Source organism: Coffea arabica, chromosome 2e (genome assembly GCF_036785885.1).
Source record: "Coffea arabica cultivar ET-39 chromosome 2e, Coffea Arabica ET-39 HiFi, whole genome shotgun sequence".
Taxonomy (NCBI): domain Eukaryota; kingdom Viridiplantae; phylum Streptophyta; class Magnoliopsida; order Gentianales; family Rubiaceae; genus Coffea; species Coffea arabica.
Window position 1 is genome coordinate 1773047 of NC_092313.1, and position 25242 is coordinate 1798288.

The 25242-nt window shown below is 36.5% G+C and overlaps 4 protein-coding genes across 4 annotated transcripts; 1 reads left to right on the forward strand and 3 right to left on the reverse strand.

Moving 5' to 3' along the window:
• Positions 1 to 1218: 1218 nt before the first annotated feature.
• On the reverse strand, positions 1219 to 2247 carry LOC140036494 (late embryogenesis abundant protein At1g64065-like). The gene has a single exon (XM_072078050.1). The coding sequence runs from the start codon at positions 2073 to 2075 to the stop codon at positions 1461 to 1463; it is 615 nt and encodes a 204-aa protein (XP_071934151.1). The 5' UTR covers positions 2076 to 2247; the 3' UTR covers positions 1219 to 1460.
• Positions 2248 to 4685: 2438 nt separating this feature from the next.
• Positions 4686 to 6755, forward strand: LOC113729986 (ABC transporter G family member 4-like). The gene has a single exon (XM_027254383.2). It carries the CDS (start codon positions 4859 to 4861, stop codon positions 6638 to 6640), a length of 1782 nt encoding a protein of 593 aa, XP_027110184.2. The 5' UTR covers positions 4686 to 4858; the 3' UTR covers positions 6641 to 6755.
• A 5862-nt stretch (positions 6756 to 12617) lies between these two features.
• LOC113729987 (UDP-glycosyltransferase 88B1-like) lies at positions 12618 to 14303 on the reverse strand. Its single transcript, XM_027254384.2, has one exon. The coding sequence runs from the start codon at positions 14235 to 14237 to the stop codon at positions 12801 to 12803; it is 1437 nt and encodes a 478-aa protein (XP_027110185.2). The 5' UTR covers positions 14238 to 14303; the 3' UTR covers positions 12618 to 12800.
• Positions 14304 to 21012: 6709 nt separating this feature from the next.
• On the reverse strand, positions 21013 to 22861 carry LOC113729988 (UDP-glycosyltransferase 88B1-like). The gene has a single exon (XM_027254385.2). The coding sequence runs from the start codon at positions 22622 to 22624 to the stop codon at positions 21188 to 21190; it is 1437 nt and encodes a 478-aa protein (XP_027110186.2). The 5' UTR covers positions 22625 to 22861; the 3' UTR covers positions 21013 to 21187.
• Between the last annotated feature and the right edge of the window lie 2381 nt (positions 22862 to 25242).

Consider the following 25242-nt stretch of genomic DNA (forward strand, 5'->3'; position numbering starts at 1 on the left):
ACTTCGAGGTGTGAGTGGTTTTTTTTTTTTTTTTTTTTTTGTTTTAGAATCTAGGCTCTCTTGCTATTATTTGCCTTTTAGTTTGAGATTTCTTAGTACTGAAAGGAACTTCTAACATATACAGGAGATTAACCAACCATTTATGCTCAAACGAAATTTCGATAGATTCGATTAAGCTATGTAGGTAAGGTAATCCTTTTAGTTCACTCCCAGTAGAATTGTTTAGTGACGTGGAAAACACAATGTAAGTCTTGTTTGCAAGCAAGTTTTTGATCAAGTTTGTCTGCTACAAGTTTTTTAATAATTTTAAATACGGTAATCTCAAAAAAAAGTTCAAAATTTTTAAACTATACATTTCAAAATATTCAAAAATTTACATACTTAAAAATTTTTTCTACAACTTTTACAGTAAAATTTTAAACAAATACCCAAAAAACTCACTTGGCAAACCGGCGTAAAAAGGTAGGTCAAAGAGCGGAGTTGATATTATAATAGAGTAAGAAAGAAAATGGAGTGGTAGTAAGATTTCGAAGGCAAGTGGGGCAAGTCGAAGGCTTCTGGAAGAGGACTTTCTCCTTTTGGGGAGGGGCGGGAGTGGGTGTTGGGCTTATCAGTTACTTGAGGAAGTAATGATTTTGGTGGAAAACGGGCATCATAAGAGTGCCACTGAGGATTCACATTTCGCAGAAATTAAACCAATCCCAAAATACGGCCGGAAGCGTCAAGAACTTTAAGATAAAGAGCTTAAATTTACGTCTCAACTCGCCTAGAATTTTACCCAACCTTGAAGGAAGTAGTAGTACATAAGACACAAACACCAATAAAGAAGGAAAATAAAAAGACATTTGACACCCGCTTGTATCGCTGCCAATTGCTAATTTGTTTGAAACTGTAGGCCGCCACACAGAGGAAGGTGAGCTGAGCGTTTTTCATTGACGACTGATTATGTATTCCTTGCTTGAGGCCTTCGAGTTTGATCGATCAGCACAGATCAGATGCATTGGAGTGGAATACCACCAACATACATAGGATGCTGACCCCCGGCGCGAGGTAGTTTTTACAAGTTAATCAAATCCCACCCATATCTGTCGTTGATCATTTCATGTTTTCCTCATAACTGGAATCTAGGAAGTACCACTTTAGTAATCCCATCCTTTTGCAGAGTTAATTAATTGATTGATGATAGAGGGAAGCTCAAATTGAAATGGATACAAAATCTTTAACGTCCATGTGGAAACCCCAAAAATATATATAAAAAAAAATTCACAACTACATAATCATCATCATAATAGATGGGAAAAAAAAAAAGAATTACAGTACAGAAGAGTGAATTCAATACTATACTAGTGTGCATGGAAAACCATTGGAAGCGGAGGAATTCCGCTTCATCGCATACACAAAACTACTAATCAGTATACCCAATAAATTTGCGACAACGGAGGAAGCTTCAATATCTGTCGTCACTTGCAGCTAATTTGTCGAACTTTTTTCTCTGCCACACCAATGGTGAGGGTGCAATCCATGTTTACGGATTTCTTCTTCTTGAAGATGAACAACAGCTCAACCTTTCCATCCAACCTGGACTGGCTGCGTAAGTTCAATACCCCAGACCTCAGATCATTTCCCAGTTGTGAGTTGCTAGGCAAACCCTTTGACGACAGGTCCACCGAAACATGAAACTTCTTGGTGGATCGCCACCCGGCTTTTGACTTGCTGACAGCGGCTTCCCCGACCTCGGTGTCACCGTATAAGAAAAAAATGCTACTATTTTGGAACTTGTAGTTTCCAAAATTGGCGTTCTTGACACCCAGTTCAGCATCCATCCTGAAACTGAAGGAAGGGGTTGCGGGGTTCCCAACTTGGAAGGACTCAACGAAATCGGCGGACCGCACCCGGAACTTAGGAGTTCTTACTTTCATAATGGTGAGCACAAAAATCAATATGACGGCTGTTTGAAACACGGCAAAGGCAGCAACGTAAGCCAAACATTTCATGCGCTTCTTCTTGCGCAGCTCGCTGGACTCGATGTCGTGCTTGGCTTGGTTTGCATGACCAGTATAAGGTGATGAAGGCATTGTGTAGCGTATCTCTAATTCCCAATGCACTTAACAGCACAGCTGCTCGGGAAACAATTTAGCGGAGATTTCAGGCTGAAAAAACTGATCAATATTGTGCTAGAATTGCTATGGATTATACTATTCGTGAGTACTGGGAAGATATATACCTGAGTTGTATGCATGTATGTATATATAGGCAAATGGTGGGATGCTGAGGACCACTTGAGCTTGAATTAGCGTGACCGTGAGATGTAAGGAGGAATGGGTCGTATATCTCCAGCCGCCTGCACTTGATGACTTCACATTCAGATTCAGGTTGAGAATGGGAAATTAGTGGAGTACCTAATTATCTCGGTTAAGAATTGAATAGGACGTTTGCTTTTTGGGATTTTGCTTCAGTCTAAGGAGTAAGGCTTGAGCCCAGCGCGTGAAGTTTTCTAGTATATGTCACTATTGTTGCCTGCTTTTGACTTAATAGAAGCATCTGACGGTAATGCATCCGAGGAGTTATTAAGTTACTATATATTATGGGGTCCATGCCGCGAGTAATAATTTTTTTTTTTAATTTAAGGGAAGAATGTCACGAGTAATATACATATAATATATCGAAAAAATTATGGATGGCTGGCCCGGCCCGCGGAAATGAGGAACCACCTTAAACAAAAGGCCCGGATCTTTAAATCACACTGCATAGTGCATACTCCCTCTTGTTGGTGAATTTGAAAAAAATTGTCTTCTTTAATCCTTGATGCTTGAAGCACTCAAAAAAAAAACTTCTTTTAAAAATAAATAACAGTCCACCAATTACGGCCTTGTTTGGCAGATAAGTTTTTTGTCAAGTTTGTCTGCTACAAGTTTTTTAAAAACTTTACCTCCAATAACCTCAAAAAACTTCTTAAAATTTTTAAACTATATATTTCAAAATATTCAAAAAAAAAGACACACTTCAAAAAAATTTTTACAGTAAGTTACAGTAAAGTTTTAGATAAATATTCAAAAAACTCACTTGCCAAACGGGACCTATAATATGAAGCATGCTGCATGTAAATGCCAGCAAGCATGAGTGTCTCATTTTAAATTTAACTTTTAAATTATACACATGTTACATGTGTGTGTGTATATATATATATATTCTTATTAGTGTATACTTTGTTTTTGCAGGTTGTAGGAAAGATTTTTGCCAAATTTAATGATGGAAAAGTCCACTTTTTTAATGCCAGCGTATGATGTTAGTATTTAAAAGAGGATTGAGGGTTGGAACAAGAATCCTCGGAGCAGAGCCGCCGCAAGTTGCGCCAGGTCTTTCCGACGTTCTACGTGCTCCAGGCTTTTGCCTTTGTCTCTGTTTTTTGGATAATATTTTGCATTTTGCTACTCAAATTCTTCCTTCTTTTTCTGATCTTTTACCATAAAAAAAAATTTCCTTGAAAAGCCATGCTCCCTTGCAACCTCAGAGGAGCAAATTTCCGATTAATAACTGGCAATATATAAGAACAAAAGGTGAACAAAGAAAGAAAAGAAAATCAAATTTTTCTTAGAAACAAAATATATGAGAGAGAGAGAGAGAGAAGGGAAGAAATAGAGCGAATTAGAAGGATTGAAGAAACAATGTGGGCCGATTGAATTCCTTATGATCGTTTGTTCGTTCACCCGTACTTGCTTAGTGGGCTGAAGTGTTTGGAATGGCAGTACGCAGCCCAATTCCTTCATGCAAATGTTAAATGTACTCAAATCTTTTTTTTTTTCTTTTTATAATGTCATCCCCATCATCATTTTTTATGATATAATTTTTATTTATTAACCTATATGATAAAAAAAAAAGTAAAAATATCATCATGAAAAAGCGGAGTGGGATTAAATTTTAGACTTGTGGCCACGATAAGATAATATTGGATTCCTTATTTTGTGCCAGTACCATTTTTGTGGGAGAAAGAACATATGGAGGGCAGGGAGAAAAATAAATATTGCCCACACCGGAGGAGCTGAGCTTCCTTTTGCGCATTAATCAAATGATTAGACTTGTGGCCACGATGAGCTTTGTCTTTAACTCGATCTTTTTCCGCCATCTACGGTCACGCATAATTGGATGGAATTTGTTTTCCTGACTTTTTAATCCTCATTGCTTCAGAATTTAAGAAAATAAATAAATAAGCGACTCACAGACTACTCTTGGGCTATTATTGGTTTTCCAAATTTTATGGTTATTTTATCTCGTTGCACTTTTACTCTTGTTGATTTTTAAGCAGTTTTGTTAATCTGAAATCCTAAGCAATAAAAAGTGAGAATTGAGAGAGAGTTTTATATACACTTGTAACTTCAACATTATAGTATTTGTGATGTTACTGCAATCCTTAGAAATAAAAAAAAAAAAAAATTTTTGTTGCAAGAAAAACCATCCCAAAATTATTTGAATATGGTCACATGAAGACTTGTTTCTGCTTGCTGTTCACTTTGAAGACTTTTTTTTTGGATTGTTATTTTTTGGGGAAAAAAAAATCTTAAGATTTTAAGCACTGTTCCCTCGACACCTTTTTGGGATAGCTCATGAAAAAAAGTACGTCCGTCCATGCTGTATAAATACAAACTTCAATCCAATCTGATTGTATCAACCTGTACTTATATCGGTATATTGTTTTGCCTTTTAAAATGGTGGTAATTAGAAATCTGAACTTCAGCTATAGCAACTCCATACTACTAATAATACCAGAGTAATGCAGGGAGGACTCCCCATCTCTCATCCTACCACATCTTGCTAGACTTTCCTCTCTTAATTAGTTCCGACTTCTACACAATCTCTAGCTATGGAAGTAGAAACCCCAGTTCCCTCCCCGCCTCTCAGAACTTACAAGCTCACGGCTTCCTCAATTTCCTACGCCAAAAGCACCGCATCCAGCAATATCCCACCAGCCGCCGTCCTCTTCAAACCCTGCGTTTCTTCTCCCCCAACTTACATATTACGAGACGTCTCTCTTTCCGCATATCCATCCCAAATCCTTGCAATTGTTGGGCCAAGCGGCGCCGGAAAATCCACCCTGCTTGACATTTTAGCCGCCCGAACATGTCCTACCGGCGGCACTCTCCTTCTAAATTCAAAGCCACTCAACCCTTCCGCCTACAGAAAGCTTTCCGCTTACGTCCCTCAGCACGATCCATGCCTGCCTGAGCTCACCGTCTCCGAGACTTTCGCCTTCGCTGCTCGCCTCCTCAACCCACCAACATGCGAAATTCCGGGAATTGTGGAGTCCCTCATGGCGGAGCTGAGGCTAACTCACCTGGCCCACACCCGGTTAGCTCACGGTCTATCGGGCGGAGAACGTCGACGGGTTTCCATAGGCCTTTGCCTCCTCCACGACCCTGCCGTCTTACTCCTGGACGAACCAACATCCGGGCTTGATAGTAACTCAGCTTTCAAAGTAATGCAGACCCTCAGATCAATCACCGACTCGCGTCACCGCACTGTGATCTTATCCATTCACCAACCCAGTTTCAAGATTCTCTCTACCATCGATAACATCCTCTTATTATCAAAAGGAACAGTCGTGCACCAGGGTACGCTCTCTTCCCTCGAAGCCTTTTTGCTGTCCAATGGGTTCACCGTCCCGCCACAGTTGAATGCGCTGGAGTATGCCATGGAAATTTTGCATCAGCTCCATAAGAACACTAAACCCGCCGACACAGATCAGCCAATGCTTCCTCCGTCACCTTCTAATTATAACGTCGAGGTCGTCCGATATAGGAGCTCAAGAGTGCACGAAATAGTCGTTCTGTATCAGAGATTTTGGAAGATCATTTTCAGGACGAAACAGCTTCTGGTGACTAACACGTTTCAAGCTCTAGGGGTTGGTCTTGTTTTGGGAACAATCTACATGAACATAGGGTTCGATAAGGCCGGTATCGAGAAGAGATTAGGACTCTTTGCCTTCACTCTCACGTTCCTTCTCTCCTCCACAACTGAAACTCTTCCGATCTTCATCAACGAAAGGCCCATTCTCCTAAGAGAAACTTCCAGTGGGGTTTACAGGTTGTCATCCTACCTTGTGGCCAACACGCTAGTCTTCCTGCCCTACCTTCTTGCCATAGCTATTGTGTACTCGACTTCGGTTTATTTCTTGGTGGGGCTTTGTGCTACGTGGCAAGCTTTCGCATACTTTGTCTTAGTCATTTGGGTCATAGTTCTGATGGCCAACTCTTTTGTTCTCTTTTTAAGCTCCGTGACGCCGAATTATCTCGCCGGAACATCACAGGTAACGGTGCTTCTCGCCGGGTTTTTCCTCTTTTCCGGCTACTTTATCTCTAAAGATAGCCTGCCCAAATTCTGGCTGGGCATGCATTACTTTTCCATGTACAAGTATGCCCTTGATGCACTGCTGATCAACGAGTACTCTTGTCTGATATCAAGATGCCTGATATGGTACGATGAAAACAAGACATGCATGGTCACAGGACGTGATGTGCTGGATAAAAGAGGGCTCCATGAAAGGCAGCTATGGACAAACGTTTACATCTTGATTGGGTTCTTTGCTTTTTATCGGCTACTTTGTTTGATTGTTTTACTCAGAAGGGTTTCCAGGTCCAAGAAATGAAAGAATTCTGGTGGTCACGTGTATTATTTAGGTGATGAAAACATCTTCACAGTTTGTAATCAGCATGTGTGTGCACAAGTGGTTTTGATCATTACAATACCTGTTCCATGGAGTCTATGATTTTAGCAATTGGCCTTGTTAACTACGTATTTAGTTAATCAGAAACCATAGATCAAGAAAACACTTCTTTTCTTAATTTCTTCGCTTGGTTTTCTTATATTAGGTAAACTAATGAGCGTCTAATGTAATTCTTTTCTCCTGCTAAAAGCTAGAACCATATCAATATGTAACCGCGTTTTTGACCGGGCCGGTTTAGTACGATTTGTTGAAAAAGAAGAACTACACTGTAACAATAATTTCTTTGGAATAATTGATGGTGCACATCAATTTTGGGCACTCTTTTACACAATTACAACTTGAACTTCTTATCACCTGATGTGTAAGCCTGGAGATTACATCCAAAACCGTACATATTTCCATAAAGTTTTTTCTTTTTTTATGTTATATATTTTATATATGTACTTACTCGGGGCCATCTATGCTACCAGTTGAAGGGTATTAACTGGACCCAGATCCTGTGAGTATTGTTTTAAGAAATGAATAAATAAAACGCAAACCTGCTCGTTGTATTTTAATGAAACTATTTTTCAGTTAGCGTGGGAGGAGCAGGTCCCCTTCTTCGCAACGACTTCTGTGCTTGATGATCTCTAAACCAACGAAGTTTATTTCAATATTTTGCTTAGGAAAAAAGAGATAACGAGAGACAAGTTAGGATTCTTGTTCTATATATTTGTTCCGAAAACAAAGACTACTGAAAAAGTTGCATCACGATCCATTCTGGGCTAATAATTCTCAACCTAGAAGTCCCAAATTAACTATCAATTGAGTTGCAGTGAAGGCTGACACGGCAACAAGACAAGAATTTTGATCAGTAGTGAATTGAATAGATGAAGAGAATAAGAAGTTGGGTTGTCATCCACAATATATCCACCCATGAGCAAAGTCACGGGCTGTTGTTGCACAGATGATACCAAGCAATACGAACAATACGAGGCTGTCGTCGTTATTTGCTGAATGGGGGGAGGCGGGGCCGTTTGTTTGATCATTGATGATGCAGATGGTGAAGATTGAACACTAAATATATCATTTAACTGCTGAATTTTTGTTTGCATCCCTACTGGTGATTCATCCAGTGTTTCTTCACGGGTTCGTCTTTTTCTCCCCAACACGTGAACTCTTTCGTGATTTCTTGATAATTGCATGCTGTGACCGAGTGGTGAGTACCTACAACTATAGCATACAACTTTTACTCCCTTCCCTTCTTGTCTTTGCTCTTTTTTTCTACAGCAAATAAGATTGAGAATTCTATTTGTGACTCCACCCACCCTTTGATGGTTTATACCTTCAAAATAAAGAAAGACGGAAGTTGTAAATTTTGTGAGCAGCTCTCAAATTTAGCAAGGCATATTCATGATGCTTTCACATTTCTTGTATTTACATATAATGATTATTTCTAAGTTCTAGTGAGGGCACCGTAAATTACTGGTGGCTGGCCTCTCTTACAGAGTAGAGCATTCAAGAAAAGATTGTACAACATGGTTTGTGTTTTTCAACAAACAGTATACAGTATTCTTTCTTAGCTTCAAAATTCTATGCATGTGCATTTTTTCCTATTTATCCCTTTTTTTTTCTGTTGATAAGTGAATCCGTAACTGCTATTTGAGAATATGCACTAAAAAATTCCTACTCCGTGTAATAACCCGTCAATCACACAAAGGGGTAAAACGCACTAGACAAGTTCTGTGTGATGGGCGATGTTCCAACATTTATCCTTTTCTTCTTGCCAGTCTATCTATCCAAGATTTATCCTTTACTTCTTACTAATCTATCTATCCAGCATTTATTCTTTGCTTCAGCTTTTCTAAACTTCGGACGGGGATCTGTTATTCCATTGGAGCCGTAACGTCCATGATGAAAATTCCGTATTTGTGGGATGCACGGGCACATGGTCCAATGATCCTAATTGTCTCAACCTAAATAATGGATTTTAACTCTGCTTAAGTCTAATTAGCACCGCAACGGATCTTTTGTCTCACACCCTGTGCCACTCTCTGTCCCACTTTTTATTATATTGATATTTCTCCTATATAAACATCACGTTTTAGTTCTTTTTTGTTTCCTTAAAATCCAATAACTATTAATTGAGTAATACACAAAATTTAACAAACTCAAAAAATCAAAATGCATAAAAAATGAGATTTTTTATGAATTTTCTATTATATATTACTTTTTTGAACCTCATGTATTTATTTTTTACTCAATTAATAGTTATTGGATCTTAAGGAAACAAAAAAGAACTAAAACGTGATGTTTATACAGGAGAAATATCAATATAATAAAAAGTGGCACAGAGAGTGGCACAGGATGTGGGACAGAAGATCCGTTGCAAATTAGCACTATATCTGTTTTCATCTTCTTTTATGGCTAGTTTGGGAGTTTAGGGTAGAAAAGAAAAGAAAAGAAAAGAAACCTTAAGTTATGAAAAGAAGAGATTTTAATGTTGTTTGAGAGTTAAAAGAAATAAGTGGAAAGATTTTGAATATATATGTTATTAAAAATTTGTTCAATAATCATTTAAGGACACAATTGATATTTTGAAAAAATTCATAGGCACTCTTCCACTTTCCGTCCAAATCAGCTCAAAACAGCCAAAAAGCTTTTCTCTACTGTAGCCTTAAAATAGATCCAATCAAATCAACTCATTTTCCTTCTTTTCTGACGTGAAGAATCTCCCAAATGATGAAAATTTGATTTCTTTTATCACTTTCTTTTCTTTTCTGACCAAATCTCTCCTCCCAAACGCACCATTAGTGCCCATTTAGTAACAACGTAGACAAGAATTTGCATCAGGAATGGGAAGAACTTGGAATCAAAGCTATATTTGTTTCTAGTCCATAGCAAAAGACATCTCACACTGCAATAAACGTTGACACATGCCTGACCACCTGAGAAAAGCCCATTCTCTAAACTTGGCCCATTTTTGCAAATCCATGACTACGTGATTTTTCCAGCCCAAAAATCAACTCTGGTAATGAATCGAAACGAACCAAGGCCGTAAGTAAGAAGAACCTTCTTCAAGTTTGCAGCATTCATGATCCAACTATGGTGACTTGTACCTTGGGGTTACAAACGAGTCGAGTCGAATCGAGTTTGGACCTAATCGAGCCGAACCTTGACTTAGTTTTATTGAACTCAAACTCGACCTCGAACTCGGCGAGCTGATAATTTAAAGATCGAAAAAATAAATAAAATTATTATTTTTCAAAAAATAAATAAAATAATTTTTTTCTTAATAAATAATAAAATATTAAGGATATATATATGTAATTTTATTATTAAAATAAAAAATATAATATATATACTCGATCTCGCAAGCTAACGAACTTAATATTTTGAGCTCGAGTCAAGCTTAACTCGAGCAGTTCGGTTCGTTTGCAGCCCTAACCTTGATAGACGAACTGCGTTACGTTATTTATTTATTTATTTATTTTTCATTCATGTCAAACTTTTCTGTTTACTTTCTCATTTTATTCAAGAAATTACTTCCTTCGATAAGTACAAGTACTAGATTAATGAATGTGTTTGAGTGATTTTCTAATTCGATTTGAGTTAGTAGTATTATCCAAAAGGACAACAAAATCAATTTGAAAGTTGTAAATAATTAATAGGGGTGGCAATGGGGCGGGGGTTGGGGGAGGTGTATTTTAATTCCCTCCGCCCCGCCCTGCTTCCCCCGCAGGGGCATCCGTGGGGTTAAAAAAATTGTATTATATAATTTCAATATAATTAAATTTGAACAAATAATCAAGTATTAAAATATCAACACATCACCAAATTATTATTCATTGTAACTTCACAATTGAAACTCATAAAAACAATTAAACAAAGGTTATTTGAATACAATCTAATATGATAAAACAAATATAACTAAAATAATCAAATTTTCACTTTTGATACAAATACAATCACTAAATTATTATTGTGTTTTTTTTAGAAAAAAGTGTTATTGTATTAAGTATAGTTAGGAATTTAACATAAATGTATTAATAAATTTAGTATAAATAAGTAATAATTTTTATTAATAGACATGTATAATTAGTAGTATAATTGATAATATCATTATATATATAATTATGTACACATATATATATATATATATTTTTTCAAACGCCCCCCCCCCCCCCGGTTTCTAAATGGAGGGAATTTTTTCCCCCCGCCCCAATGACCCCCCGCAGGTGCCCGTTGCCATCCCTAATAATTAATTTGCCTGTGTTTGTGTCTACCAATTAGTAGTACCCTGTAAAGGCCCAACATTCAACTTAAAATAGCTGAACACAGCTCGTGTGATGGTGTTGGAGTTAGCGGTGGCATCTGGAATTGCATTAGATGGGCCCAAATTATCAACTGACTTAACTTCAAGTCTTGCTATTACCCCAAAAAAAAAAAACTACACTATGTTTTCGGACTTGGATCGGATATCGACTCAATTGAATTTAGGATTAAGGGTCAATAGATTCGATCGAATTTGATCTAGAGTCGAATCGAATAACATCATAAATATGTCATATAAACATACACACATATATATATAGCCATTCCTTTTCTTGTAAAAAAAACCAAAGAACCCAAAATTCACCAATCAACAAGAATAATCAGCAATCACTTGACGCCAACGAGTAGCAAAAAGGACTAACCAAAATGTTTAAAAGCATTTGGCTTAATTATTGATCCCAGAAAACAAGTTTTTGCAGTAGTTGATTGTCCTAATAAATCTTGACTTAACCCAAAAAATGGTGATTTGGTGGGAGTAGCTAGGGTTAGTTTGGAACGACAGCAGATATTCGTGTTTGGGAACTTCTGCTTGGGTAGATATTGCTTTGTTTGAATTGTATTTTTATAAATTTTTTATAGAAAAATTACTGTAAAAATTTGATATATATATATATATAAGATAAAAAGATATTTGGAAAATTTGATCACTAAAAAATAATGTAGCAATTTTTCAAAGAAGACTTCCAATCCAATCAAAGCCGCGCTACTTGTTCGCTTGTTGTATCGGTCAAGGTCCGTTATGGTTGATTAAAGTCAACTGTGGACCCGGGGACTTTTGCCCGCCTACTTAGTTAGAAACCCGGACCCCTTTTACAAGGTGAAACGTCTTTTCAACATTAATACGTCCAAAATACGTAATACTGCATAGACCCGCCACTAAAATCTGATTGCCCTTTCCGCTGTTCCACCTGCATTTGCACGCTACCATACTTACCATCACATGCGTACAACAAAGACCCAATAACAATCAGTCCTTGATCCTCAAGTTAACACTTAACATACCAGCACTTCTTCTATAAAATTATTATAAAACTAATTCATGGTTCAATTTTCAAACCCTTTCCTTTCTTCCTTCCCACTTCTACTATGTAAGAAAAAAAAATACATAAATAATTAATGAATCTGACCTGAAGACCCGACCCGGTTTGAGATGCATGCCTGGGAGACTTGTGGCAACTGCTCCTAGCTAGGAGCAGCAAGGGTCAGCCGCAAGTTTGACTTGTAGGACTAGCCAAATCCGAGAAATGAGTGTGTGCAACACTTGTTCCCATAATGACGCTGCTGTCAAAACACTCATTTGGGAAAAAATCCAAAGAATTAATAGAGCGACTTAACGTTTTCGAGGGTTCAGAGGAAAGCCTCAAAACCTTAACTCAGATTCTACTAGTACTTATTATTTCGGATTAAAATTCCGTGTCAACTCTCCTCTCGAGGGGTTTGCCGTTTGTTGAGGGTCCAAACTGGTTTTGTGTTCCGGTTCCCTTCGATAAAATTGGTTCTGTCTGTGCAAGTATGCAAATGCAACAACCCCTTTCCATCTTCAATTAATTCATTGACACCCGAACTTTCTCGTGACAATTTGAAGTTTCATAAACTAAACATACTATCATATGTTATACTCAAAATATATTTGTTGACATTTATATAACAATATATCCTTCCAGTAACAAATGTAGCAGGAGTGTTTGCACAAATATATCCATCCATCCATAGGGTTTAGTTTATTATTGCAGTGGACTGGTGCAAGAAAATGTGGCTAATTCCCAGCTTACTCCAGCTTCCTCCAGGATTCTACCAATTTGGCCAATGCCACAGTGGATGAGCCCCCATCAGCCATTGCTTGCTTCGCTTCCTCTTTCTTTGCCTGGGCTCTTTGCCTGATCACCTTTCCTTCCTCCGAATCCATCAACCCCCTAACTCGCTTCTCGATTTCAGCCGCTTTCACGAACCCACCTTCCGTACTTTCATCCATTGGTAAGGCCAACTTCATCTCCTCAACTAAGAACAGCTTATTCAGCTTCTGCTCAGCATAAAGTGGCCACCCCACCATAGGCACACCCGCACGGACTGCTTCCAACACTGAGTTCCACCCACAGTGGGTCACAAACCCACCCACCGACCCATGATTCAACACATCCACCTGCGGTGCCCAAGAACTCACCACGAAACCCCTATCCTTTGTCCGGTCCAAAAACCCGTGGGGAAGCAACAAATCCAGATCTGGGGCGGGTGGAGTTTGAAAGCGGCTGGTTTTGTCCTCAGAAGGCGGACTGCGCACCACCCACAGGAACTTTTGCTCGCTCCTCTCCAACCCGATGGCTATCTCTTTCAGTTGCTCAGCTGGAAATCGACCCACGCTCCCAAAGCACAAGAATACAACGCTTCGACTTGGTTGCATATCCAGCCATTTCAAACATTCATGCACACCTGCTGCACCTCCACCTTTCCCGTTGTCTGATGCAATCAGAGGTCCTAAGCTGAAAACAGGCGGAGTGGGGCCATCCGGAACATACTTTCCATGAGAGATTGATTTCAAGATGTTATGTTCGAGCGATTCGAACGTGTTGACTAGGATCCCGGACGATTTTACCAATTGCGTCGTAGCATCTAAGAAAAATGCATACTCAGGAGACGTTCTTTCCAGCAAAGGAACTGGCATGTCTCGTGGTGGTATTGGAAGTAAATCAGGAGCATGTAAAAGTTCGTCCAGGTCTTTATAGCTTTTGTTTGTTGATTGGTGGAGCGTGGGTAAGTAAAGGAAGAGAGCGAGACCATTAGCGCCAGAAGTGAAGAAGTAATAAGTCGGGATTCCAAGGTTGGTAGCAACAGAGAGGGCACAAGTGCAAAAGAAGTCGATGATGAATGCAGAGATTCCAGCTGTCAAGGAGATGGAGTGCAGAGCTTGGTGAACATGAGGGTTGCTGAGTCGAAGGAGCTCGAAGTGGAGAGCTTCTATGGAGGGGTAAGAGTCAGGGTCAAGAGGCGGAGAGGGCAGGTGGTGGAAAGTGATGGAAGGGGTGGTGGCAGAAATGCGATTCATGTAAGCAGCAGTGGAGGCTGCAGTGTTGTATGGCGGGTTCACCACGAGAACAGTAACAGCCAATCCAGGGTGGTGGTTGAGAGTGAACTTACCCAGCTCCACCATGGAAACCAGGTGACCCATGCCTGGAGATGGATACAGAACTATAGTACGATTACTCGCCATCTCTCTATCTCTATGTGTTGGTACACCCAATTTCCACAATACTACGCGACTCTTTGAGCCAATTTTTTTTTTTTTTTAACGAAACGATAAGATTTTCCATTGACTAAAAGGAGTATAAAGTGCGAGCAAAGGCTCGAGAAACTTTACAATTAGTGCTCAATTGCACTGAGGAAAGAAACGTTCCTCGTCCAATTGAGAGCCTCAAAATTCCAAGTTCCAAATAAATAGAGAGTAACTTCCTTCAACTTTCCATAGCCAATAAATGCAATCAACTGACTATGCTTTGTCAAGTCACCGTAGGCAAAATCAAGGGATAACGGAGGATTCTGACAATTTCACTTAGCTCTATTAAGGTTTGAAAAATTACACATATCTCTATTGTTATTTAAAATGATAATACTACTCTTAAATTTTCTTGTTTGGTATGCTTATACTTAGAATGAATTTAAACTTATTTTTCATTCTTTTTCCTTTTTATTTTATTTTTTTGCCAATAAAATTATAAAATTACTACTATTATCTCTAGTTTCTATTGTGATCAAATGTCGAACTAATGATTTTTTTTATGAGTTAACTTTATATGTAATCCAATTTTTTTGCTAATCTTTGTTTTTTATTTTTTGGTATTAAAATTAACAATAAATCAAAAAAAAATTGTCCAAAATCACTACTAAATTATGATAATTTCACTACTCAAAAAATTCATAAATTCTGAATCAATTATTTTAATATTTTATTTTCTATATTATAAATATAAATTCATAATAAAATACCATCAAAAGTATTCTATCATAGTGATAAAATTATTATTATTATTATTTATTAAATAGTAGGTATGGACATGAAAAATTCGGCACATTTTCCTTATAATTACATTAGATAATCTTATAATTCTATAAAGAAGTAATTTAAAACTTATTACACAAGTGCATTTTTTGGGTATTCATTTAAAAATTTGATCAAATCAATATTATTTTAAGATTTTGTTACTAAAACTATTAAATCAATGGGGGTATATACAATTTTTTAAATTTCAAAGGAACTCAGTGAAATTGTCAGAAACCTCAAGAGAAGTTTCTGAAATTATTCCCAAAATCAACTTGTCTTTGTTTGTGCAAAGGTTGAGTCACCATTTCTCATGGGCATCCAAAACCTACGACATCCAAAACGGCGTACGTTGCTGGGAAGTGTCTTTGAGCAAAGGGATAATTTCAGAAACCTCACATAAAATTTTTGATAATTTTACTCGACTCCCTTGAAGTTTTCATAATTATGAAAACCTCCTTTGGTGTGATAAAAAGACAACAATACCCTTCATTAATTATCAATTCATTGAAAACCTCTATCAAATATTTAAGATTTCTCATCTATTATCAACTAATAATTCAAACTACAGTTTTTTCTATTTAACTATCTATCCACTTTCTCCTAGATCTATTTTCCTTTGAAACTTATTTATTTATTATTATCAACCAAATGTACACTGTCGCTATTAATAAAATTACCATACACACCAAACCACAAATACTTATATATTTTGGTATCGATTTCCAATTCTCAATTTTTCATTATTATTAAATAGTTTCCTTGCGCCCATTTTTGTTTTAATTTTTTAATAGGCATTAGCAAATTGAAATTGTCAAATGACAAATTGAGTGCTAATTTGATTATCAAACTAGATGAAGATGAAGATAGTGATAGAGATAAAAAAAAATAAAACTTAAGGATAGAAAGTTGAATAGGAACTAAATATAAATTATATTGCTATAGTTGCCATGAAAAAAAGTATTTTTGGTATATATTTATAACTGCTTTGTGTTTTTATTTTTTATTTACAATTATTGATATTATTACTATAGAGAGAATTTGATTGATTTTGAACACTGTGCCAATGAAGTATATTGGATATTGATATTAGTAGTAATATTTTAGATTATTTTGTATTAAAAAGTTTGGCAGGCATGGAATTAAAATTTAGGGATATTCATGAAAATTCTTGTATATGAAGTAATATCTAATATTGATATGAGATTGTAGGTAAACTTTTGAATATCTGATATAGCGTTTATAGTTGATATAATAGTTTGTATCATAAATTTTTAGATAAAAGAAAAACATTAGAATAAATATAAGTGTTTATTTAATGGTGATTTGGATGTTGATGAGTAGATAATAGTGATAGTAAGTAAAGATAAATAAAATAGAGACTATGAATCATTTTTTTTCCTTTACATTTTTGTTGTGAATTATAACTTAAGGACATTATAGGAATTTTGAGAAAAAGTACAGCTTTTTAAGCCTAGAATGTTACTGAAATAGTGAAAATAGGGGAGATAAGTGTAATTTTTAGAATCTGAAGGGAGTTTTCTGCAATTATCAAAAACCTCAAGAGAGGTATGTAAAATTAACCCTTGAGCAAAAGTCCAGACAACTTATATAATTTTTTATATATTGTCGATTTTAAATGAATAATAATTATATAAAATTTAATTTTTATTTATATATCATAAATTTAACGGTGATAGTGTATAAATTATTAGTGAATATAATAAGTTACACGAGCAAATAAGTCGTGATTATTATTTTCTGGTGAAACCTTAAATATATAGGACTCTTTTGATTTTTGCCCTTTTCCCTAGACCCCTCTTGCCGTGTGAATGCTGGTTTATCAAAGTTTACAGAAGCACATACATCATTGTTATTTTCTCATGAAACCTTAAACTGCCTTCAGTAGTCCATAAGATACAATCTAACAAAAAATCCGCCTGCAAAGAAATTTGCCTGGATCCTCCTCAGAACTCCTCAAATCTCGTCTCAATGGAATCTCGGAGAGGTTTATATTTGATTTAACTAAAAGTATGTCCAACAAACACTTTTCTTAAATAGTCTGTTGAAGGGTAAATTTCTTGGAATATTGATTAAAGAAAAAAATGTTGGAAAAATATGATCCTGTAGAGGTGGTTTTCTTGTTATATGCCCGTTGAATCCACTGGACACGACTGGCAATTTTTTTTATTTTTTTAATCTAAAATACTGAATATGCTGGCCGGTTATCTATTTTGTAGCAGGGACCAATTTATAAATAAGTTTTTTTTTTTCTTTTGCCTTTTGAGCGAACTGATATGATCAGAATACATGATAGTGCTGGAAACAACTTTTTATTTCATCCCCAAGCTAAGTAAAATCTTTTCCGGTGCTGCCGTCGAGTTCTTTTGAAAATCACATAACAAGTCATGTAGATTTTAAGTTATTGTACAATTAGGTTTAATCATATATTAGTAAATACAAATTTGATTTATATTTACATAAAGGAAAATAGTTGTGACACAATTTACGAGCAAGAAAGTTTTTAATGATTTTCAATTTTTTTCCTACCTGGAGAAAACAAAAGTCTAAACTTGAAATATAATAAGAACAGAGAAATACAAAAATTAGAGATCATATAGAGTAATTATGATTCAACTACATACAAAATGGTAATTATCTTATAATAGGAAATTTTTTAAAAATCATGAGAAGGGGCAAGGGACTTGAATCCAATACCTCTAATTCTTGATACTTCAACCTTTGTCATAGACCGAGGATTTGATAACAGAGATTAGGGGTGGCAATGGGGCGGGGGACTCCTCCCCCACCTCTCGCCCCCCTGCTTCACCCACCCCGCTTTCCCCGTAGGGGTTAAAAAATTTTGTTATATAATTTCATTATAATTAAATTTTAGCAAATAATCAAGTACTAAAATATCAACACATCACCAAATTATTATTCATTGTAATTTCATAATTGAAATTCATAAAAATAATTGAATAAAAGTTATTTGAATACAATCTAATATGATATAACAAATATAACTAAAATAATTAAGTTTTCACTTTTGATACAAATACAATCACTAAATTATTATTGTATTTTTTTAGAAAAAAATGTTATTGTATTAAGTGTAATTAGGAATTCAATATAAATGTATTAATAAATTTAGTATAAATAATTAATAATTTTATTAATAGACATGTATAATTAGTAGTATAATTGATAATATCAATTATATTACATATACTAATATACATTAAATGATACATATAACTAATAATATCATTATTATAAATTTATAACTAATTAAATTAAATATTAAATATAATTATGTACATATATATATAGATATCTTTATTTTTTTTTAAATGGGTGGCGGGGCGGGGTAATCTAAACGCATGGAAAAAATTTCCCCCGTCCCCGCCCCAATTGCCCCCTGTGGGCCCCCGGCCCCATTGCTATCCTTAACAGAGATGTAACAAAATCAACACTAAGAAGTGACCTATACAGTATACACAACGATTTAGAGTAAAATATACAGTAAACTTCTATAAATTAATATCTTCTATTAAATAATAATTTTTTTTGATATCGAGTTGGAATAACAAGTTAAATTAACAATTTTGATGAAATAATAAGATAATATATATTTTTTGAAAACTTCATCTAACTTTTTGGTACTATTCATATCATAAATTAATAATTCATCAAAATTACATTTCATATTTTTATAAAATATGAGTTTATTATTTTTTAAAAAATTTAAATTTACTTAAATCTCATCTTTAGTTTTATATTCATTAAACTTTTAAACTTCTTTTATTAATAAATTAATTCATTTTTTTATAAAAGAATAATGAGCAATCACTTGACGCCAACGAGTAGCAAAAAGGACTAACCAAAATGTTTAAAAGCATTAGGCTTAATTATTGATCCCAGAAAACAAATTTTGCAATAGTTGATTGTCCTAATAAATCTTGACTTAACCCAAAAAAAGGGATAAAAAACAAGTAAATTGGTGTGTTTTGTCATATAACCTATGAGATTAGAAATAAAAGGTATTCAAAAGGTGCATCATCTCCACATGCAAGTCAGACGGTTTCGGATACCACCAAATCACCTGATCATAACTTTGTACTCAAATTAAAAAGTTGCATGTCCTTTTTAATCAAGAAAATATATAAAAAAAAGTAAAATCAGGACTCTTTATAATCTTCACAACAAATTACAGCAATGGAGGAGTGGCAGCAAAGACGATGAAATTCGGGTGGCGGTGGACGAGCCTGTTGGCAGCGGCAGTGGTTGTTTGGTGGAGGAGCTAGGGTGGGTTAGGAAACGACCGCAGATATTCGCGTTTGGGAAACTTCTGGTTGGGGTAGATACTTCTTTGTTTGGATTGTATTTTTTTAAATTTTTTATAGCAAAATTATTGTAACGATTTGATATATGTAAAGTAAAAAAGTGATTGAAGATATTTGTTTGGATTGGCCTTTATTTCCCAAAATATATTTGCTTACATCATCATTACAATTTTCAATACACCTTTTTACCTTCCCAATTACCTTTTCATCTCACATATATCACATCGCAAAAAATGTTACAATAAAAATATCTCAAATAACTTACAATCCAAACAAACCCATGAGTGTAGCAATTTTTTTAAAAATTTTCAATCCAATCAAAGCCGCGCTACATATAGAAAGTAGTTGTTTTGCATGTGCTCTTTTTACTTGATCAGTGAAGAAAATATAGAAAGTAGTAAAAGATTAAGCTCTCATGTCTTAGACATTTTATTTTGGATGAGAAATGAAATTCTCCTCAGTGCCATTGAACACTAGATGTACAGCTTTTCAAACCTTTGCTCGCACATATAAATTACTTTTATAATGAATGAAATTATCCTTTTGACAAAAATAAATAAATCAATCAATCAAAGCCGCTCCACTTGTTTCCTTGTTTTGTTGGTCAAGGTCCGGTCTGATTGAAAAAGTTAACTGGTGGACCCGGAAAATTTTGACCGCCTACTTTGTTAGAAACCCGGACCCCTTTCGAAAGGGCAAACGTCTTTTCAACATAATACGTCCAAAATTGAAAATACATAGCACAACATAGACTCCGCACCAGCCACAAAAATCTGATCCCCAACACCATGATTCCCCTTTCCGCTGTTCCACTTGAATTTGCACGCTAACATACCACCATCACATGCGTACAACAAAGACGAAGAATTATCGGTCCTCAAGTCTAGTTGGATCCTCTATGTCATTATTTGGTATCAAATTCAGTGTCAATTTCACTTATAATGTGATAGTAGAAAAAATTTAAATAAATAATACATGATAAATTAAATAAACAGGACATTTAACATAAATATAAAAGTGACACTAAATTATCACTGAAAAAGTGATATTAAGGATCTCGTGTTCCTCAAGTCAACATACCGGGACATCAGTCAAGTGATATTATTATAAGATTAATTCATGGTTCAATTTTCAAACCCTTTTCTTTCTTCCTTCCCTCTTCAACTCTGCAAAACATAAAAATCTCCTGCTAGGAAAAAAAATACATAAAAAAATAGTGAATCTGACCTGAAGACCCGACCCGGTTTGGGATTATTGAGTTGGCAAAGAGAGAAAATTTTAAATTTATGATGATGCATGCCTGGGAGACTTGGTGGCAACTACTCCTAGCTAGGAGCAGCAAGGGTCAGCCGCAAGGGCGGGTCTAGGACCAATCCAAATCCGAGACATGAGTGAGTGCAACACTCGTTCCCATGACGACGCTGCTCTCAAACACTCACTGCAACATTGCACCGAGTTATCTACAGAACTCATTTGGGAAAACATCCAAAGAATTAATTGGGTTGCGACTTAACGTTTTCGAGGATTCAGAGGAAAGCCTCAAAACCTGAACTCAGATTCTACTATTTCGGATTAAAAACTCTCTGTTGAAAAAACTCTCCTCATAAACTAAACAATAGCATACTGTCATATGTTATACTCAAAATATATTTGTTGACATTCAAATAACAATAAATCCTTCCAGTAACAAATTAAACACACAAAATATATCCATCCATAGGGTTTATTAGTTTATTATTGCAGTGAGACTGGTGCAAGAAAATGCGGCTAATTCCCAGCTTACTCCAGCTTCCTCCAGGATTCTACCAATTTGGCCAATGCCACAATGGATGAGCCCCCATCAGCCATTGCTTGCTTTGCTTCCTCCTTCTTTGCCTGGGCTGTTTCCCTGATCACCTTTCCTTCCTCCGAATCCATCAACCCCCTAACTCGCTTCTCGATTTCAGCCGCTTTCACGAACCCACCTTCCGTACTTTCATCCATTGGTAAGGCCAACTTCATCTCCTCAACTAAGAACAGCCTATTCAGCTTCTGCTCAGCATAAAGTGGCCACCCCACCATAGGCACACCCGCACAGACTGCTTCCAACACTGAGTTCCACCCACAGTGGGTCACAAACCCACCCACCGACCCATGATTCAACACATCCACCTGCGGCGCCCAAGAACTCACCACGAAACCCCTACCCTTTGTCCGGTCCAAAAACCCGTGGGGAAGCAACAAATCCAGATCTGGGGCGGGTGGAGTTTGAAAGCGGCTGGTTTTGTCCTCAGAAGGCGGACTGCGCACCACCCACAGGAACTTTTGCTCGCTCCTCTCCAACCCGATGGCTATCTCTTTCAGTTGCTCAGCTGGAAATTGACCCACGCTCCCAAAGCACAAGAATACAACGCTTCGACTTGGTTGCATATCCAGCCATTTCAAACATTCATGCACACCTGCTGCACCTCCACCTTTCCCGTTGTCTGATGCAATCAGAGGTCCTAAGCTGAAAACAGGCGGAGTGGGGCCATCCGGAACATACTTTCCATCAGCGATTGATTTCAAGATGCTAGGTTCGAGCGATTCGAACGTGTTGACTAGGATCCCGGACGATTTTGCCAATTGCGTCGCAACATCTAAGAAAAATGCATACTCAGGAGACGTTCTTTCCAGCAAAGGGACTAACATGTCTCGTGGTGGTATCGGCAGTAAATCAGGAACATGTAAAAGTTCGTCCAGGTCTTTAAAGCTTTTGTTTGTTGATTGGTGGAGCGTGGGTAAGTAAAGGAGGAGAGCGAGACAATTAGCGCCGGAAGTGAAGAAGTAATAAGTCGGGATTCCAAGGTTGGTAGCAACAGAGAGGGCACAGGTGCAAAAGAAGTCGATGATGAATGCAGAGATTCCAGCTGTCAAGGAGATGGACTGCAGAGCTTGGTGAACATGAGGGTTGCTGAGTCGAAGGAGCTCGAAGTGGAGAGCTTCCAAGGAGGGGTAAGAGTCAGGGTCAAGAGGCGGAGAGGGCAGGTGGTGGAAAGTGATGGAAGGGGTGGTGGCAGAAATGCGATTCATGTAAGCAGCAGTGGAGGCTGCGGTGTTGTATGGCGGGTTCACAACGAGAATAGTAACAGCCAATCCAGGGTGGTGGTTGAGAGTGAACTTACCCAACTCCACCATGGAAACCAGGTGACCCATGCCTGGAGATGGATACAGAACTATTGTAGGATTGCTCCCCATCTCTCTCTCTCTCTATGTGTTCGTGCACCCAATTTCCACAAAAACTACGCGACTCTTTGAGCCAATTGAGAGCCTCAAATTTCCAAGTTCCAAATAAATAGAGAGCAACTCCCTTCTATTTTCCATAGCCAATAAATGCAATCAACTGACTGTTCTTTGTCAAGTCCCCGTAGGCAACATCAACTTGTCTTTGAGCGAAAGTCGAGTCACCGTTTCTCTCATGTACATCGAAAACGTCGTACATCGCCCGGGAGGGTCTTTTAGCAAAAGTCCAGTCAATATACTGTCGATCTTGAAAGAATAATAATTATGTAAATTTTATTATATATATATATATATCATAAATTTAACGATAATAATAATAGGTTACATAAGCAAATAAGTCACTATTATTATTTTCTGGTGAAACCTTAAATATACCGTCGATCTTTTGTTTTTTGCCCTTTTCTTTAGCTAATTTCTTAGAATATTCGTATAAAAAAAAATCCGTCAAATGAAGCTCTGACACGCTCTATTTCACATTCTATACGTCAGCACGGCAGCAAAAATAAATTTTCCATCCGCAGTCTGACAGCATAAAATTCAGCAGGTCAAAGGGATCAGTCGCAGCCGTGCTGACTGTGCACGGCTGCCTGACGCAGACGTCTGCCCGCTGACTTCGGGAAAAGAAAAAACCTAGGGGTTTGGTTTTTAAAGTTAGGTTGTTCAATCCAACAGGCAACCCCTTTTTTTTGGAGTCAAACGGCTGTCTGATAATGCAATCTTGCCCTCTAGGGGTTCTCCTCTTTCCGCTGGCTATGATCTCTCCAGGTAATAGCTATTGATCTCCTTCAGTTTTTGCAAGAGCAATGATCGATTCTTAATCAGGAAAATAATTTCTAAAATATTTTTGAGGTGCTTGTTATTTTGTTTTGGCAGCGCTGCTGACACAAAGGTGCCTGCCCGAGGGAAGGCTTTGATTCCTACTGATTTGAGCATCGCCGTTCCTCAAGGAACCTATATGTTTTTAATATATACTATGAGGGATCACCGCACAAGTGCGCGGTGAACAATTTTAAAATTTATATGCCCAGTTATGCCCTGTTTATATAATGCCTGAAACGTAACTAAGAATCGAGAAATGGAAAGAGACATCATTGAAAAGCACAACAATATGCATAATAGATATACATTGTAGAAATATATAGTGAATTGTTCATAAAACATATAGGACAAAACAAATCAAAGTCTAACCATCATCTAATAGCAAAGTACAATGATTATAATCTCAGTTGTGAATGTTGAGAATGTTTAAGTTCACATTGTTGATAATAACAGTGATGAAAGGTCCAAAGGGTTCAAGGCTGATTAAGTTGTACAAGTTTCAAGTGGTCCGATTACAAGAGCTCGTGCAAAAAAACTTAGAGATTCACTACAGTCACTTGTTTGCGCAATTCAAGATCGAATTGGTTATGACACAAGGACTATTGAAGGCTTTCAACTTGAAGAGCTTCCATGTGTCACTTTGCTTGTCGCGCATGAAGAGTTAGAAGCAAACTACTTTAATAGTTGTTTTGTTAGTTAGTTAATGTTATTTGATTAGTAGTATTAGTTAGGATTTTAATTGTCAATCTAATTGATGTTTTAATGGTTTAATTATTTAGTAATATTCGGCCAAATTAGTCTTCAAAGAAGGCCGAATCTTAGTTGATTTCTTAGCCAAATAAATGATCACACATCACATTGAGTTTTCAAGTCATATAAGGCTATAAATAACCTAATTTTTCCATCGTTAATAATCAGATTTTTCCAACAATAAACGTGAGTTTTATCATCTTTCTCTTGTCTAAAAGAGCCTTTCTTGAATACTTAAAGAGTTTCTTGAGAAGATTCAAATCAAACTTATTAATCAAGTATACACCATGATTGTGGCGTTCCTTTACAAACAGTTTTGGTTCGCTAAATTATTAAGTTGTGGGTTAAGAAATATTGTTAGTTCATAACTTCGTGATTTAGAGGGGTCAAGAGTTCTGCAAATCAACTTAATTCTTCGTCTAGATCCAAGAATTGGAGGGATACGAGTTCATACCTTCGAGTGGGTTAGTAACAAAAAGTCTCATCCATAGAGTATGAAGTTATTATCTCATAGGCTGCATATCAGATGGATCCAAATCTAGGTGGTCTAATATAGAACATATACATCTTTCCCTGCAAAGTACGTGTGAGATATCGAGTAATATCAATCATATGTTTCAAAAAAAATGAAGAAATATTATAAACTAACAAACAAAAGGGAAAAAATATTGTTGCAATTGTAAAAGATTTTAAACCATAAAAAGTTGCATTTACAATTTGTCTAACAGTGTAAATTTTGACATTTGTTCATAGTCAAGAAATTCATAATAAATAAAAAAATTAGTCATATAGAATCTCGAAACATGAGCTTGAACTTCCATGATTCCAATAAATAGATATTTTAACTCAACCAAAAACAAAAACTTTCTGCCATTCGCACTCATCCAAGAACTGTAATGAGCAGCTTTCGAAAGAAACTGGTGAAAAACCTACCAAGTATTATAACAAAAAAGAAAGTAAGATATAATCCATTGAAATTAGTTTACTACTGTAACACCAAGTTA